Genomic DNA, 18,190 nt, shown 5'->3' on the forward strand with positions numbered 1-18,190 from the left:
TGTAAAGCCTGTGAAAAAAAAAAATCACGTCCGACTCGTGTCAGACACGTGCCCGACACGTGTCGGACACGAGTCAGGGTCTGACCCCTGTGTCGGGGCCGGATCCGGGCCGGACCCAAGATCAACCCGGACCCGGGTTCTCGAACTCACGAGAACCTGCGTCTTTTTAAAAGACGCAGGTGTCTCGGGCGAGGGGTAAAACCCTCTCCCCTTCTCTCTCTCCTCTGCTCCGATCTCCCGCCCCTCACGCTGCAGCCGACGATCAGAGACGCCGGCGAGCGTTCCCGTCAGGCCGCCTCCCCGACGATCAACGATCCCTGGGCGTCGACGACTCCCGGTCCTCGACGCCGCCGCCTGCGACCTTGGTTTCCTCAGTGGCCACCCGTGACCCAGTCGACTGCGCAAGAGCCCCCGCCGTCGGAGCTTTTCGTCGCTTGCGTCCCCAGCGACCTCGAGCACCGACGAATCGCCGGCGACCTTCGAGCCTTGCCGACCACCCCTCTTCCCCTTGTTGTCTCCCCTTCAGCCGCCGACATTCGATAGCCGGCATCCTCGCCGCTGACGACTGGCGATCCTCCCTGCGGCCACCTCTTCGCCTCCCTTAGTGTTTCGGGCGACCCAGTGGCCTCCGAGCACCGACGACTCGCCGTCAGCCACGGCCGCTGTCCTTGGTGCTGCAGCCGCCGGCGATCGTCGCCTCCCCCTTGTTTTGCTCCCGTGAGGCCCCTTTCCCCCTTCAGTCGCCAATGTTTCGGCAGCTGGCAGCGTCGGCCGCCCCTTCGCTGTCTCCTCTTTCTGTCGCCGGCGACTCGCAGCCAGCGCTCCCGGCGACCAGCAACTTCTCTTGTTGTCATGGTCGTTCGAGGTATAACCCCTCTCCCTTCTTCTTTTGTTTTGGGTGGATCGACAGGGGGGCTGAGCCCCATGTCGTCACCTCTTGTTGGCAGGGGGCTAAACCCCCCTGCCGCCCTTTGTTTTTGGTCGACAGGGGGTTGAGCCCCCTGTCGTTGTTCCTTCTTGGCAGAGGGCTCTGCCCCCTGTGACTCCTTCCTGTTTGTTGTGGGTCGACAGGGGGGTTGAGCCCCCTGTCGCTTGTCTTGGCAGGGGGTTACCCCCCCCCCCCCCTGCCTCTTTGCTGGTGGGTCGGCAGGGACCGAGTCCCTGCCACCACCTTGGGCTTTCGGGGTGTGTCGGCAGGGACCGATCGAGCCCTGTCACCCCCCGTATCTTCTCGCTTGTTTGGGTTGGCAGGCGGCTCCGCTTCCCCCTGCCATTTGTTTTGTTGACAGGGGGTTCCTCTCCCCCTGTCCCTTTTTGGTGTTTACCTGCAGGGGGAAAGGCTCCCCCCCTGCATTTGTTTTCGGGCAGGGGGCGAGCCCCCTGCTCCCTTGTTGGGTCTCGGTAGGGGGAGGGGCCCCCCTGCCTTTGTGTTGCTTGCCGGCAGGGGGTTAGCCCCCCTGCCTTCAGTTATTTTCCTCTGCAGGGGGCGGAGCCCCCCTGCACTCTTTGTTGTTCCTTGGCAGGGGGTTCTATCCCCCTGCCTCGTGCTTTGTGCCGGCAGGGGGCGAGCCCCTCCTGTCTCCTGCGTTGTGCCAGCAGAGGGCGAAGCCCCCCTGCTTTCCTATTTTCGAGCAGGGGCTTGCCCCCTGCATCTCTGTGTTTTCTGGCAAAGGGCTTTGCCCCCTTGCCTTGTTCTTGCGACCGGCAGGGGGCTGCGCCCCTGTCTCGTGCTCTGACAGGGGGTGTTTTCCCCCTGCCTTGTTGTAGCAGGTGTGGCAGGGAGCCCCTGCTCCCTCCCCTGCCTTTCCTTGTGCTAGCAGACAGGGAGCTCCTGCTCCCTGCTTCTGCTATTGTTGCCAAGCAGGGCTGAGGCCCCTGTCTCTGGCACCCTTGTCTGCAGGATGCAGAGCTCCTGCCTCTGCCTTCTGCAGGTAGGAGACCTTGTTGTGTTTACTTCTCTTTTCTTATATGGCATATACTAATGATCTAAGCTCTCCAGGTTGAACGGTGGATCCAGCTCGCCCTCTGTGGCTCGAGCTCTTGCTTGCCTACGCTGCATGCGTACGAGGACCCGCAACCCCTTAAGGTAGGGAATTCTTGCGTGAAAAGACAATGAACTGATAAATGCTAAAATAAGAAAGATAACTAAAAGAGGACGATATATGTATACGTATAATATATATACGTATGTCTTTACCTTCAAGGATGCGGTTTCGCGATCCTTGTCCTTTTTACTTTCCTGCACTTTCCTTTCTGTCGCCGCCGCGCTATAAGTGCCTAGGCCTTTCATTCCTGTCTTTACATTCCATGTCTTTTAACTCAAGGACGCGGTTTCGCGATCCTTGTCCTCCCTACTTTCTTGCACTTTACTTTCCTGCTGCCCCGCGCTTTGCGCCTTGGCATTTACTTGCTTACATTTGCCTTGTTCTCCAGGATGCCTGATCCTCCTTTACGTTCTTGCACCTTACTTCCTGTATTTACTTGTTGCCCCGCGCTTTATGCGCCATGGCTTTGCTTCTGGTATACTCTTCGTATTTTACTTTCTTGTGCTGACGTGCTTGCTCTTGCACTTACCTTTTGTATGTATTCGTCTTTTCCTTGTTGCTGCGTTTCGTGCATATGCCTTGTTCGTGCATGTATCCTATCTCTGTCGCATGCTCCTTTTCTCTGCTTGCGCTTATTGATCTATCGAGGTGCAACCCCATGCCTCATGAGTCGTCCTTTACACTCGCGTGGTCAGTATAGGATCTCCTACCTCACGAGTCGCTTGCGTAGTTGCCTGCTTGTGCGTTACGATGATCGAGGTATGATCTCATACCTCGTGTGGAGCTTTAGCGTTCTACCCTCGCGGTGCGGCTTCGCCCACCGAGTCTTGTCCCTCGTTTTGCCTTTGTATTAGTATGTGCATGAGTTTGCCTCTTGTCAGCTTGCACTCTCTGAGTACAGCTTCGAATGTATAGTGTATATCGTTTCACTTGGCTTACAAGCCACGACACACACTTATGCACTTCAGTTCTCAAAAGACATCGTCTTAGGTGCAAACCTATTTTCAAGATGTATAGCTGGTAAAACAGAGGTAGCGGTTGGACCTCCCAAATTGACGTATTTGGGATAGATATGTTACAACCTTAGTTTGCCTATTCGATATGACTCAGATAACCTTGTTTGGGATCCTGTGCACGAGTAGAGCAGGGATCCTAGCGATGTACTTGTGTCATGCGTTACCTCACCTCTGATGCGAGACGTAGTTTCTAGGCTTTCTGGTTCAACCATGATTGTGGCACCTTCATTCGTGAAGGTATTATTGGATCTCTTACGAGGGATCCATGTTCCTCCTCTAGTAGCTGTACCCTTAGTCACGTACGATATGTTTGGACTACAAGAGCAGATCGAGAGGTCTATAGTAACCTCTAAGCGTGTATTAACACATTAAGCTAATCCTGTTATGTTGCTTTCGCCTAATAGACAGATTGCTCGCGATTGTCTAAAGGACCCGAGCACAATCAGTTGGAACTGGAATGAGTTCACTGCGGGCTTCTATAAAGTAGAAGCATTGGGGATTTCCTGCGAGAGATCCATACCCCTCTTATCGTGGTTGTACTTTTAAACAGGTACGTTGCGTACTACGATGAGTAGGATGAGAGGTTTATGTCTGCCTCGAACATGCAATGGCATGTGTTTGAGATCACAAGAGTGATGTTTCTACCCTCACTAGGGATTGACCTCTTTCAACGTGATTATACGTTGAATAGGTACGATGCATACTGTGGTGAGTAGGATGTGAATTGTGTGCTTGCCTCGAACGCGCAATGGCGCGTATAACTCACTTAAATAATAATCATGCGCCTTCACAGGCAAGATGCTCGATTGGGTTGAAAGACCAGAGCATGAGAATGGGACGGCGGTTAAGAAACCCTCCGTCGTGCTCATTCGGAACGGTTCATCAAGAGAGAGGATGGATGGTACAAAACTTCGATGGACAGTCAAATATGGTAATCTCGGGCAAAGATCCGACCTTCCCCAGTGATCGGAGGTTAGGGGAAATCCTTTGGGCCACTTCTGCAGAAGTACGAATGCGCATCCATTGGGCCTTTGTTTGCCTTTGGAGATTTACTCTCTTGGTCACAGACCGTCCTCTTAGGAAGCGGACTCAGTCAGTCATTCGGGGTATAATAAAATACATAGCATAATGGACCCCCGAATCGATCTCGGTTGTTTCAACGTTTTGCCTTGTACGTACCCACAACGGCCTGCTCAGTAATAAGACAAGATATAACTTATACACATGATCGTGAGATACACATGTTGTGACGTGCTTTGCTTGCTTTCTTGTTAGCTCGGTAGTTCAGTATGCTATTTGTTGAGCTAGGTACGTCCGTCGAGGCATTACCCTTGTTGGTTAAACTGCTTACGCAGTTCCTTGCTTGGTAATGACTAGCTTCTCATACTAGTTGATTGCTTATCTGGTATTGCTTAGGAATTGCTTGTGATGTAATAGCGTGTGCCTCACAATTAATGTAATCACTTGTCGATGGACTGAGCCATCCTATGATACTTGAATGTATTACGAGTGTTGTTATGAATACCTGTCCTATGAAATTGCTTTGCTTGGCTGGTGGATAGAGTTAGTTACTCTTCATCCATTATATTTGTGAGATTGCTATAGTTGTCTGTTCAGCACTCTGATCCTTCCTGCTTTTTTAAGGTAGCTGTCTGCTTTACTAGAGCTTTGCTTACTCCACAGCACATTTGGTTAGATCTGCTAGTCTTGCTTGTTTCTGCTTGAGCTAGCGTTTATCTTACTTATTGCAGCTTCTGCACTTTCTTGTCCTTTGCACCCCTACTAGTCTGTTGTGTGACTGACCCATTTTCATGGGCAGGTGGTGAACAGGTTGAGACAGCTTGCGATGGCATGATGATGCGATGAATTCAAGGCACTGCCCTTTCCTGACGTTGCGCTCCTGGGGACTCTTTTGATAGATGGTACAAGGTTTCTTTGGAAGTATCTCTTTCGATTATAACTCTGCATTTCTAAAACTATATTACCAAAATGTGGTTCTTCTTTAATTTCAATAAAATATCTATTTGAACTGCAAATCGGTTTGTAAGGGGGAAACTGCTTTTTGGTTGTAATGTGCCCAAGGTCTAGGGACTTGTTGTTTTGAACCTGATCTTCCGCTGAACTTCTGTTTTAAACTCTGATAAATGATTGATTTCAAAGCTTTCAACCTTTTTCATAAAAGGTTTCAAGTCCACGATTTTGGGGCATTACAACTTTTGGTATCAGAGCAACTGGGAAAGTGGTAATCCTTGATTATCCGCCATCTGCATCGCACTGTGAGTATCTACTTCTCTTAGATTGTTTTGTAGTTATTTTAAGAATGTGTTTTTGCTTAGATGTTCAATAAACTGATCAAATCTATAAACGCATTAACCGGAGTAGTTGAGCAGCTCCAAGCAATGGTCCAGAACCTGGATCATAAGGTTGATAGGTTGGTTTGCACGAGCACCAATCTAGAGCGAGGTGTCAGCCCTCATGTTTTGTCCGGTCCTAGGTTTTTTTGGACCTCGCTAGATGTTATTTTTGCGGAAAGGTGGGTCATTCTGCTGAAGAATGCCACTTTAAGCAACGTCGCGATAGAAAGTCTGCCGAAGATAGTGCTGACGACAAGTGTCGACTTGCTAAAAGACTGAAACTAAGCGAAGGAAATGAGCCTCACCGACTGTTACACCCAAAGTGTTTGAGATGCGATCGTGTTCACCGTGGACAGTCATGTCCCCGAGCCTTTAGTGGTTGCTTTTATTGTGGCAGGATGTGCCACTTTATCCGTGATTGTCGCATAAAGAAGGTCGATGACCTTCGGCGAGTGGGCAGTACGCCCCAACCTTCTCAGTAGTAGCAACAGAACACATAGAAAACATCGAATAGACACCTTTGATAGTCTTAGTTTAAGGCTTTTTTGTGTGTTTTGTTACGCATTTTCGTCAAGTCAAGGCTTATCAATGGATTTTCGTGTGACTTTGGTGTCCTTGTGATCTTAATGATTGTGATGCTTAGTAGGTGAATGACGTGTCACGCCTACAACTGATTAGTTTTTAGGTGGTTGACTTATACGCCTACAAAATCATTAGTTTAGATCATTTAGGTGTATGACACCTCATGACTACAAACATTTAGTTTTTGATGATACATCACGCCTACATAACTGTGATTTGTTCTGCCATGAGAAGTGATACGATGCATATTGCTGGTATTTATGCTTATGCCCATCTTAGTGGCTTCTGACCCTGTGTGCGGTCAATTATTTTGATTGGTCGATTGTTTTGATACATGTATCACTGTGTATGGCACCTGTTGAGGATCTGATCTCCAATGGATTATCTGCGAGGGGGTGTATGACCAAGATCAGGTGACCCACTAGAGTGGTAGAATTCTGTGAGGACGTGCACTGTCCAAGACCGGGTAGCCGCAAAGACGGTGAACTATGAGGAAGTGTATGGTCCAAGACCAAGTATATCATCTAGGGCGGTAATTCCTTGTGAGGTCGAACATCTTCCCAGACCAGGTGATTCGGCGTGGATCTTGTTGATTATTAGTGGCTATCGACCCAGTGAGCGGTCATTTGTGCTGATCCGTGTATCGCAATGATTTTCTTTGTTTATGGCATTTGTTGAGGATTGGGTTCCCTAGGGTTTTCTGTGAGGGTTCGTATGACCAAGATCTAGTAACCCGGCTACAGTGGTAGAATCTCTGTGAGGATACACACTGTCCAGGAAAGGGTAGCCGCGGAGACGGTGAACTGTGAGGAAGTGTACTGTCCAAGACCAGGTATACCATCTAGAGCGGTAATCCCTTGCGAGGTCGTACGTTTCCCAGGCGGAGAACTTGTGTGACTTTGATTTTCATGAAAGGCTATGGTGAGCTCTGTTGATCTTCTGATATTGATTAGTATAGCCGTTGTGAATCTATAGATTTGGCTTTCTGTTTTAGTATGATTATATGCCCAACTCAGATGTGAGAATTAGATTTGTATTGATTTTTAGGTCTAGATCTTGTTTTCGACCTTCTATTAGAAGCGTGAGCTTTTATGAGAAAGTATGTCGCCCTAGGTGAGTCTTGATAGGTGGCAGTGGGCCGCATTAGGCCTCGAGAGAGTATAGATTGTGTTTATTCATGATACAGAGTTTGTTAGAGTTTGCGAGTGTGACACACGACGTCTTGATGATGATTTAGAGACCCCGTTCAAGGAACGTAAGCTAGAGCAATGTCTCATTTTGTCTCTTCATCCCTTATCGCGTCTAGTAGAAGTTAATGTTTAACCTTTCCTATTGGTCTTCTACTAGACTCCTTTTCTTTGATGACTCGTTGTGTCTCTTCATCCATGAAGATAGCGAATAAGCATTCTTATAAGCCTTCTGCTAAACTCCCTTTCTATTTGTGGCTCTCTTGTGAACTCTTGCGAAGACAAGTTTATAATGATTTCACACATACGTTTGATCCAACCAAGATGGTTGACTTCGAACCTCTCTTTGGGACTCATTATGTGTTGTCCTGATCCCTTCAGAAGCTTATGTGTTTGGGGGTTCGTGTGCGCTCGTGCATCCTAATCTACCTAGTTTCCTTAGGCTACGGTCTAGGCAGATCACCTTCCTATGAAATTTTGAGGGCGAAATTCTTTTAAGGGAGGTAGGATGTAAAGCCCGTGAAAAAAAAAAAAAATCATGTCCGACTCGTGTCAGACACGTGCCCGACACGTGTCGGACACGAGTCAGGGTCTGACCCCTGTGTCGGGGCCGGATCCGGGCCGGACCCAAGATCAACCCGGACCCGGGTTCTTGAACTCTCGAGAACCTGCATCTTTTTAAAAGACGCAGGCGTCTCGGGCGAGGGGTAAAACCCTCGCCCCTTCTCTCTGTCCTCTGCAACGATCTCCCGCCCCTCACGCTGCAGCCGGCGATCAGAGATGCCGGCGAGCGTTCCCGTCAGGCCGCCTCCCCGACGATCGACGATCCCTGGGCGTCGACGACTCCCAGTCCGCGACGCCGCCGCCTACGACCTTGGTTTCCTCGGTGGCCACCCGTGACCCAGTCGACTGCGCGAGAGCCCCCGCCGTCGGAGCTTTTCGCCGCTTGCGTCCCCAGCGACCTCGAGCACCGACGAATCGCCGACGACCTTCGAGCCTTGCCAACCACCCCTCTTCCCCTTGCCGTCTGCCCTTCAGCCGCCGACCTTCGATAGCCGGCATCCTCGCCGCCGCCGACTGGCGATCCTCCTTGCGGCCACCTCTTCGCCTCCCCTCGGAGTTTCAGGCGACCAAGTGGCCTCCGAGCACCGACGACTCGCCGTCAACCACGACCGCCGTCCTTGGTGCTGCAGCCGCCGACGATCGTCGCCTCCCCCTTATTCTGCTCCCGTGAGGCCCCTTTCCCCCTTCAGTCGCCAACGTTTCGGCAGCTGGCAGCGCCGGCCGCCCCTTCGCTGAAACATCAGTTAGGAAAATTAGCTGAATAGAAAACCAAATGAAGAAATTTAAGATATAAATAACCAAGCAAACCAATTAAAGGTTGACAAGAGAATTTCAGATTCCAGAACAGCTAAACAATGTGAAACCAAATAACAAGACGATAAATCAGAGGGATGTTGGGAGATCACCCTATGAAAACAAATAGACAGGGAGCGTACCTTGATTCGCCATTGATCGTGTAGGTGATTCGGCGTTCTCCTCAGCCGGTCGACGCCCACAATGAGCCCAGGCCTTATGTCGACGGTGAGCAGGACCCTATTCTGCTTTAAGCTTGAATGCAGAAGTGAGTTTGGGCAGGATATGGCTATGAACTCTCATCAACTTCGTAGCCCCTAATCCCATATTTATAATGGAGAATTGGGCAGTTACGTGAATGTGGTCTCTCCACATTCACGTAACTCCCACCCACTACCTCCATCATCCAGTCACTTACGTGACCCACTAACATGGTGTCAAACCGGGTCAGATTGCGGGTTGGATCCGTAACCTATAATATCCAACATTCTCCCACTTGACCCATTGACACCAAGAGTGTACTAAATCGAGGTGTATACCGTTATCTCGATTTAATTCTTCATGTGGGTTCACATGCCACCCTTTATCACAAGGATGAATCGTATGAGTCAAGGATATGAACACCCCTTTATGAAATGTCATATTTTCTTGTACTACACTACAATTCACCTTCAGTGCTTAGGCATGTAAAGAAATTACCTTTATGAATAGGTTGGTCTCTCACCTATTCTATTGGTCCTTTAATATTGTTATTCTGCTATTCTCTCTAACCCATATGAGAGATTCTTTATGCAAAATCAACAATAACACAAAACTTTAGAGAATCAAAACATAAACACAAATGTGATTACATAATGTATTGTCATACATCAGAAGGAATAAAAAAGACCCATCCCCTTTACATGTTGGGAATACAATCCCGGTGCTAGCCCTTTAGTAAGGGGATCTGCAGTCATTTCCTTCATCCCAATTGTATCAATACATACCAGATGATTCTCAGTCCTTTCTTTAACAACAAAATATTTTAACTCCATGTGTCGACACGATGTTGAGCTCTTGTTGTTATTTGAAAAGGACACGGCTACTTCATTATCACAAAAGATCTTTAGTGGTCTCTCAATAGAGTCCACTATACCAAGACCCATAATGAAGTTCCTTATCCAAATGGCCTGTGACGAAGTCTCGTATAGAGCAATAAATTTCGCCTCCATGGTATGAGCAACAGTGGTAGACTGCTTTCCGCTTCTCCATGAGACAGCACCACCCGCTAGAAGGAAAATGTATCCAGTAGTGGATTTTCTACTGTCAATACACCCTCCTAAGTCCGCATCAGAGTATCCAACGACCTCTAGATGGTCAGCTTTCCTGTAGGTCAACATATAGTCTTTCGTTCCTTGTAAATAGCACATGACCTTCTTCGCTGCCTTCCAGTGCGCAATGCCTGGATTTGACTGATATCTACCAAGCATTCCCACAGCAAATGCTATATCAGGTCGAGTGCAGGTCTGCGCGTACTGTAAACTCCCAACTGCTGAAGCATATGGGACAGCATCCATCTGAGCCTTCGCAATATCATCATGAGGACAGTCTTTCAAGCTCAATTTATCCCCTTTCACTATAGGTGCCGAACTAGGAGAACAATTCTCCATCCCATATCTTTTAAGAACCTTAAGGATATAGGATTTCTGAGATAGGCCAAGGACACCTTTAGTTCTGTTACGACGGATCTCAATTCCAAGGACATAAGTGGCCTCACCCATGTCTTTCATATCGAAATGAGAGGGAAGAAAATCTTTTGTTTCATGTACAAGACTCAAATCATCAGTTGCAAGAAGAATATCGTCAACATATAAAACCAAAATTATGAACTTACTCCCACTAGTCTTAATGTAAATACACCGATCAACAATGTTTTCAGTGAATCCAAAGTTCATAATTACCTGATTGAACTTCTTATACCACTGACGGGAGGCCTGTTTAAGTCCATAAATTGACTTATTCAATTTGCAAACTAAGTTATTTGAGTCATCTATATTGAAACCAGGAGGTTGTTGCATGTATACCTCCTCATCCAGATCCCCATTCAGGAAGGCAGTTTTCACATCCATCTGATGCAGCTCTAAATCAAAATGAGCTACGAGGGCCATGATTATTCTTAATGAATCTTTAGTTGAGACAGGAGAAAAAGTCTCATTATAATCAATGCCCTCTATCTGTGTGAAACCTTTTGCAACAAGCCTAGCCTTGTACCTCTCCACATGACCTTTAGAGTCTGTTTTGGTTTTGTAAACCCATTTATAACCAACAGGTCTAACTCCATCAGGTCGAGGTACAAGATCCCACACTTGGTTCTTTGCCATAGAGTCAAGCTCTTCTTTCATGGCATTAATCTAATGTGTTGATCTTTCACTTTCAATGGCTTCTGCAAATGTGAAGGGATCTTCATCAATGTCTATGAAATCATTTGACTCTTGTAAATACACCACATAGTCCGGATGGATAGCAAATTTTCTAATTCTGGTGGACCTCCATACAGGTGCCACAAATGGGTCAAAATGAACCTCTGTATCCTGTTGTTGTTGTATATCCTCATCAACAACCGGATCTAGTTGGGATTGATGTTTATTGACTGGACTTTCTCTTACATTACTCGAAGGAACAATGATAGAGAAAGTCGGGTCATTATCCTTAGCAGGTGAGAAACCTGAATCCTGCATTTCCTCAAAATTAATATTTTGAGATGCATCTATCCCAACAGAACCATTTTCAAGAAATCTTGCTTTATCTGTTTCCACTATCTGTGGTGTATGAGATGGACAATAAAACCTAAAGCCTTTCGATCTTTCTGGATAACCAATGAAGAAACCACTAGTTGTCCTAGGATCAAAAGCTTTTATATGTGGGTTATACAATTTAGCTTCTGCTGGACATCCCCATATGTGCATATATGACAAAGAAGGTTTTCTACCTGTCCATAACTCGTAAGGAGTCTTTTGAACAACCTTCGTAGGAACCTTATTCAAAATATGCACTGCAGTCCTAAGAGCTTCACCCCACAAGGTCAAAGGAAGATTTGAGTGATTCAACATCGCTCGAACCATTTCTTTAAGCGTACGGTTTCTCCTTTCAGCTACACCATTCTAGTAAGCACTACCAGGCATGGTATACTGAGGTACAATGCCTTCCTCTTTTAGAAATCGCGCTAATGGACCTTCATTTTGTCCCATCTCAGTGAAACGACCATAATATTCGCCACCTCTATCTGACCTGACAACCTTAATAACTTCACCGGTTTGTTTCTCTACTTCTTTCTTGAAGTCCTTAAAAACCTGAAAGACTTCTGATTTTTCAGATAATAAGTAGAGATACATATACCGTGAGTAATCGTCTATAAAGGTGACAAAATACTTTTCACCCGTATAACACGGTGAAAAAGGGCCGCAGACATCCGTATGCACTATTTCTAACTTTCTATTGCTGCGTTTGGCATCTTTCTTGTATATGTTAGACTGCTTAGCCTTTATGCAGTCAACACATGGCTCTATATTCGTAAAATCAAGGGATCCAAGGATTCCCTCTTTCACGAGTCTTTGGACTCTCTCTTTCGAGATATGTCCTAACCTCCGATGCCAAAGCAAATAGGATTGATCATCCTTTAGACCACATTTATTGCCAATCATTGTGTTCTCAATGGAGTGAGATTCCTGAATTTGGAGTTTGGTTCTTAATCGATACAAACCATCACACATATATGCAGAACCTATATTCATTGAATTTTTCATAATAATAAGTTCAGATTTTTAAAATTTAAACACAAAATCAAACTTATCAAGTTTTGAAATTGAAATTAGGCTCCGACTATAAGATGAAACATAAAATGTATCGACCAAATCCAACATGAATCCCGACTCCAACACAATTCTGCAGGTCCCAGCGCTCTTGACATGCGAACGCATCTTATTTCCTGAGAAGATGCTTCTTTCATGCTCTGTTGGTTCCCTTTTGTTCAGAAATGCCTGCAAAGAGTTGGCAATGTGCACCGTGGCACCAGAATCAATCCACCAACTATGCAATGGAACATGAATTAAATTGCACTCATGAGAAACAAATGACTTATTACCTTTATTTTCGAGCCACTTCTTGAACTTCAAACAGTCCACCTTCTTATGCCCTTTCTTTTTGCAGAAGAAACACTTTATAGAAGGGCCATCAAACTGGGATTTGGCTTTCGCCTGAGAGTTTGAACTCTCCCCAGTGGCTCTCTTCTGATTCTTCTTTTTGAAGGAGCTTTTCTTTGGCCTCGACCTCTGTTTATGCTTATGAGAGGCCATATGTGCACTTGGCACCCTCTCACCCTTCAACCTCTCATCTTCCTCAACACACTTACTCAAGAGGTCATTAAAAGACCACTCATCATTATGTGTGTTGTAGAAGATTTTAAAGGTTCCATACTCAGTAGGTAACGAGGTTAAGATCAGATGGACTAAAAACGAGTCAGAGATGGCGAACTTCATGTCATTCAGTTGAGTCGCAATATTCCTCATTTCCAAAATATGCTGTCGGATGTGACTATCACCAGCATATTTCATAGACACTAATTTGGACATAAGGGTACTGGCCCTTGCCTTATTAGAAGTGACGAACTGAGCCTCAATGGCTCCCAGAAATTCCTTCACAGTCCTACAGTGAGGAATTGCGCCTCGAATGTTCTTAGCCACCTGAGATTGCAAAAGCAACAGGCTAAGTCTGTTCGAGCGCTCCCACTTCTCAGAGGCAGCCTTCTGATCAGCTGTACTCTGCTCTGTAAGAGTGGGAGGTTCGTCAATTCTAAGGGCCAGATCTAAATCCATATAGCCCAAAGTGAATAACACAATTTCTTTCCAATCAGAAAAATTCGATCCGTCTAAGATAGGGATACTACTAGAATCGTCGATATGGAAGGAACCTGATAAAAGGAACGAAAAACGGAAAGATGTTACTATTATTGCTCAAACGAGACTCGTGTTGAAAAGGTAAAAGTGAGACCCTTTATTTTCACCTTTTCTGAGACAAGCATAGTTGAGCCATTATCGTTTCACTTTGGTGAAAACGATAGTACTCATAATTGCTCCGTCTCTTCAATTCTCAAGGAATTGACTTCAGTTGGTGAAACTAGTAGATCATGAATCCAGAGGCAATTCAGCACTGTACCTTTGGGTACGAACATGCTTCATGGGCTGGGATTCATATCTACTATCACACCCTGTGTAAATTTGGAACACGACCTACCTTTGGGTAGAATCGATGTTTCATAAATTCACACACAATCATAATTACGAATCTTAATACGATTCAAAGAATCCTCAATTAACACGACTCAGATCACTTTGGTGATTACTTGAATCGGTTAATCAAAATCTTTTACCGAAAAAAAACTATTCGTATTATGGAGCACACCCATGCACACATTTTAATGCATGTATATTCATGACATAATATCAGTTCATACTATAACACAAATGCATAAACTAATTGTCATAAATTTAGTTATAATTCATGCTTAAAATCAGTATGCATAACTTAACCAACGCTAAATACATGAATTAACATGCATAAGTCATGCATTATTCAAAATAAATACTTTATAAAGCATGAAAAATAACAAAAGCATGCTCATATGGGTAAAACCCAGGCTCCTCATGTAGGAACCGGTCTTAAAACACACTGAACCGGTCTGAAAATGCCCCGAACCGGTCATCTAAGGGTCCGAACCGGTTCTGAATCTTATAAACCGATACATAATATGAACAAAAGTTCATAAAACCCTATAACCGTATGCCAAAATCCGTGTATTTCTTTATATTTATGAAAACAGGGTCTCAGCATCCCGGAACCGGTGAAAAACTGGAAAGAACCGGTCAAAAACGGCTCTGAACCGGTTCCGGAAAGGGTCGGATCAGGTTCCTGATCCGATTCAGTCTCAATAGTGTTTGGATCCTGCTTTGCATGGATCCGATCCAGTTAAAATGGGATCCGGGTCTGACCCGACCCAAACATAATACGGATCAGACCCGGCCCGAACAGAACCCGGGTTAGACCCGGTCTGAAACAGGCCCGGGTCGGACCCGGTCCAAAACAGATACCGGGTTCGACCCGGTCCAAAATGGACCCGGGTATGACCCGGTCCTTCATGGACCCGGGTATGACCCGGACCAACATGGACCCGGCTATGACCCGGTCCAGACCGGATACCGGGTTCGGCCCGGTCCGAAAAGGACCCCGGGTATGACCCGGATAAAACCGGATCCGGGTCCGACCCGGTCCTTAATGGTCCCAGATCGGACACGATCCTTTCCAGATCAGACCCAGACCCGAAACCTTTATGGGTCCAGGTCAGATCCAAAAAGTAAAAAAATGCAGACCCGATCCATCCAAAAGGGTTTGGATCGGGTCTGTCCACGGGTCGGGTCTCCGGACCCGATCCAGTACGATTTTTAAAACCTAAAACAGAAACCCGATGGTTTCTGTTTCGGTTTTAGGGAAAACCGAAAAAGGGTTTTTCAGTTTCCCCTTTTTCCGGTTTCACGGCGACCCACGTCGCCGTCACGGCGACCGGCGCAAATGCCGGCGACCTGCGTCACCCCACGGTGACGCTGGTTCGGCGTCAGCCCTCCCCGACAGAAGACGTTGCCCCACGGCGACGATACACGGCGTTGCCGTCCGATGACTGAAATGCATGGCAACACCTGCCAGTCCGGCGGCAGCCCCGGCGACATCAACAAGGATGCCGCCGGCCAGTGGCTGCCCCTCCACGGCGAATCGCCCCACGGCGTGACCCCGGCGAAACCACCTCCTCCCCGGCGACAGGTAAGGGTTAAAATAGATTTTTTTTTTTATTGTCGCCGGTTTTGCAGGTAACTCCGGCTATGGGGTGGGGTATCCAGGGCGCCGACAAGACCGCTGATGACAGCTCTGCTGTTTTCCGGTAAAAGCCTTTCGCCCGATGACGAAAAAGGAAAAACAGAGAAAAAAGTGGGTTTTTTTAAACCCTTTTTCTACATCTGCCGATTACAGAATCAGGCGACGGCTTTGGCGATATTCCCGGCGACGGCAAAACCGATCACAGGTATAAAAACGTACATTTTTTTTTATGAGTTTTGCCTGAAACCATGAAATCGGGAATGTAATGTCGCCCTTTTCGGTGACATTTGCCGGTGAAGACAGACTGTCGCCCCATGGCGACAGTCTGCAGCAAATCGGTGGTTGTCGCCCCACGGCGACTCTACCGACGCCAAATCGCTCTACACGGCCACGCGCAGCGAAAATGCGTGGCTGTGGGCCCATAACCCAATGTTGGGCGATCACCCTGTGAAAACAAATAGACAAGGAGTGTACCTTGATTCACCATTGATCGTGTAGGTGATTCGGCGTTCTCCTCAGCCGGTCGACGCTCACAATGAGCCCAGGCCTTATGTCGACGGTGAGCAGGACCCTGTTCTGCTTTAAGCTTGAATGTAGAAGTGAGTTTGGGCAGGATATGGCTATGAACTCTCATCAACTTCGTAGCCCCTAATCCCATATTTATAATGGAGAATTGGGCAGTTACGTGAATGTGGTCTCTCCACATTCACGTAACTCCCACCCACTACCTCCATCATCCAGTCACTTACGTGACCCACTAACATGGTGTCAAACCGGGTCAGATTGCGGGTTGGATCTGTAACCTATAATATCCAACAAGGGACACTAGAAACAAAAACTTACGCGTAAATGCTCAACCAAGAAAACACAATTCTTTCTAAACTAAGTGATCGGATAAACCCATCGGCAATCAGTGAAAAACACAGAGACCACACCTCTGTTGTACAGGCGGGATGCCTTCCTTCTCTTCCACACGCTCCTTGATCCTGTTGATGGTATCGGTTGGCTCGATATCGATCTCTATTTCTTTCCCGGTAAGTGTCTTCACCTTGATCATCGTTCCACCCCTAAGCCTCAAAACCAAGTGAAGGGTGGACTCCTTCTGGATGTTGTAATCTGAAAGAGTCCTCCCATCTTCCAACTGCTTCCCTGCAAATATTAGCCTCTGTTGATCAGGGGGAATGCCTTCCTTATCCAGAAGAAAATATAACACCCATATTCTCTATTTATACTATCACCCACAAAACCAATAGAAGAAAACAATGGAAGGAACATTGAAAAGAGGGAATAGGACCAAAAGAATCCATTGAAAAACAAAAAGAACAATAAAAAGGAACTCATTAGTTCGTCATAAACCAAATCTCCGTCTCAGAAATCAGACCGAAAAGATGAAACTCAGAAAACCAGCCGAACCACACAAAGGCCCAAACCTCAACTTCTTAATCCATGCAAAGTTTGTAATCCAAAAACCCAACACATTCCTTCAAAGGGGAGCTAAAAGATGGATTTGTGAACCCTTTTTCTGTTCTAAAAGCAAGACCACAAAAAATAAAACGAAAATTAAGAGCCAAAAACATGAGCCCTTCCATCAAGAGAGAGAGAGAATCAATAGATGGGTATGTCACTACCAATCAGCAAAACGGTAGTCCGAAATGAGAAAGAAGAAAAAGAAAAACCAAATTTCATACTCAGAGCACCGGTTTCTCCTCCTACTCCTGACACAAATCCCTCGGAAAAGCAATACCAACAAACCAAAAGCGCCCAACAAAATGAAAAGAAGAAAAAAAAAAGGAAGAAAGAGCACGAAGAGAGAGAAAAAAAGAGAGGGAGGCGTGATCTCCTGTGCCTCCAAAGCACCTGAATCTTGGCCTTGATGTTTTCGATGGTATCGCTACCCTCGACCTCCAAAGTGATCGTCTTCCCCGTCAGGGTCTTCACAAAGATCTGCATCTCTCTCTCTCTCTCAGGAAACAAGGGAACGACGTTTTTTTCAATTGGTCGTCGTATTTATGTTGGAGTACTCTCTCTCTCTCCTTCGTATTTATTTGAGAAAATCCCATTTAAGGCCAACATTTTACCCCTTATTCCAGGCATGGGCCTCACATTTCTGACATTCCACATATAGCCTCTATTTTCTTGTAAAATTCCAAACAAAGACCTTCACGAAATCGGATTCGGAGTTGGATCCGATTTTAAAAAGCAATCTGACTAAATGCTAGTAGATTGGGCCGGGCCGGGCAGCCCGTGCCCTGCCTGCAGCCTGGCTCAGCCCGTATATAATAATACTAATATAAGTTATATAACATAGAATACTATATATACAACATAGAATATAATGTATATTTTATATATAATATATATTATATATAATATACATTATATGCAAACCTCATTTGAAGTATGAGATAAATGTCATTAAAAATATCACAATTAATAATTGAGAAGTGTTGTTAAAGTCTTATAGATGTTAAACAGCATTTTTGAAAACCAACGTCAGCACTAGCAAAGCAATAAACTCTGTTACTATTTTCAAACATTTCAATAAACAAATTAGAGAAATAAGGACTTTCCTAATAACAAAAGTCATTCGGATTAACTCATTTTTTAGGTGTTTGATCTGATATCCCATCATACTCATTTTTTCTTTTGTTTTTAGGTGTTTGATCTGATACAAGGTTTGTACCTTGGCTTTAGACAACAACCATTTGCGTTAAGGAAGATATTTTTGATCTCTTTCGTGTTTTCGAGAG

The 18,190-nt window shown here is 45.9% G+C and overlaps 1 protein-coding gene across 1 annotated transcript in view; it reads right to left on the bottom strand.

Moving 5' to 3' along the window:
* LOC149818441 (uncharacterized) overlaps positions 1-17,390 on the bottom strand; it is a 240,717-nt gene extending 223,327 nt beyond the window's left edge. The window contains exons 1-2 of the mRNA XM_089985220.1: positions 17,298-17,390; positions 16,376-16,662 (exon numbers count right to left, since the gene is read on the bottom strand). Coding sequence (XP_089841346.1) covers positions 16,376-16,662; positions 17,298-17,390 — 380 coding nt within the window. The remainder of the gene's footprint in view (positions 1-16,375; positions 16,663-17,297) is intronic.
* Positions 17,391-18,190: the final 800 nt, after the last annotated feature.

This window comes from Nuphar pumila, chromosome 13 (assembly GCF_984573655.1).
Source record: "Nuphar pumila chromosome 13, dmNupPumi1.hap1.1, whole genome shotgun sequence".
NCBI lineage: Eukaryota > Viridiplantae > Streptophyta > Magnoliopsida > Nymphaeales > Nymphaeaceae > Nuphar > Nuphar pumila.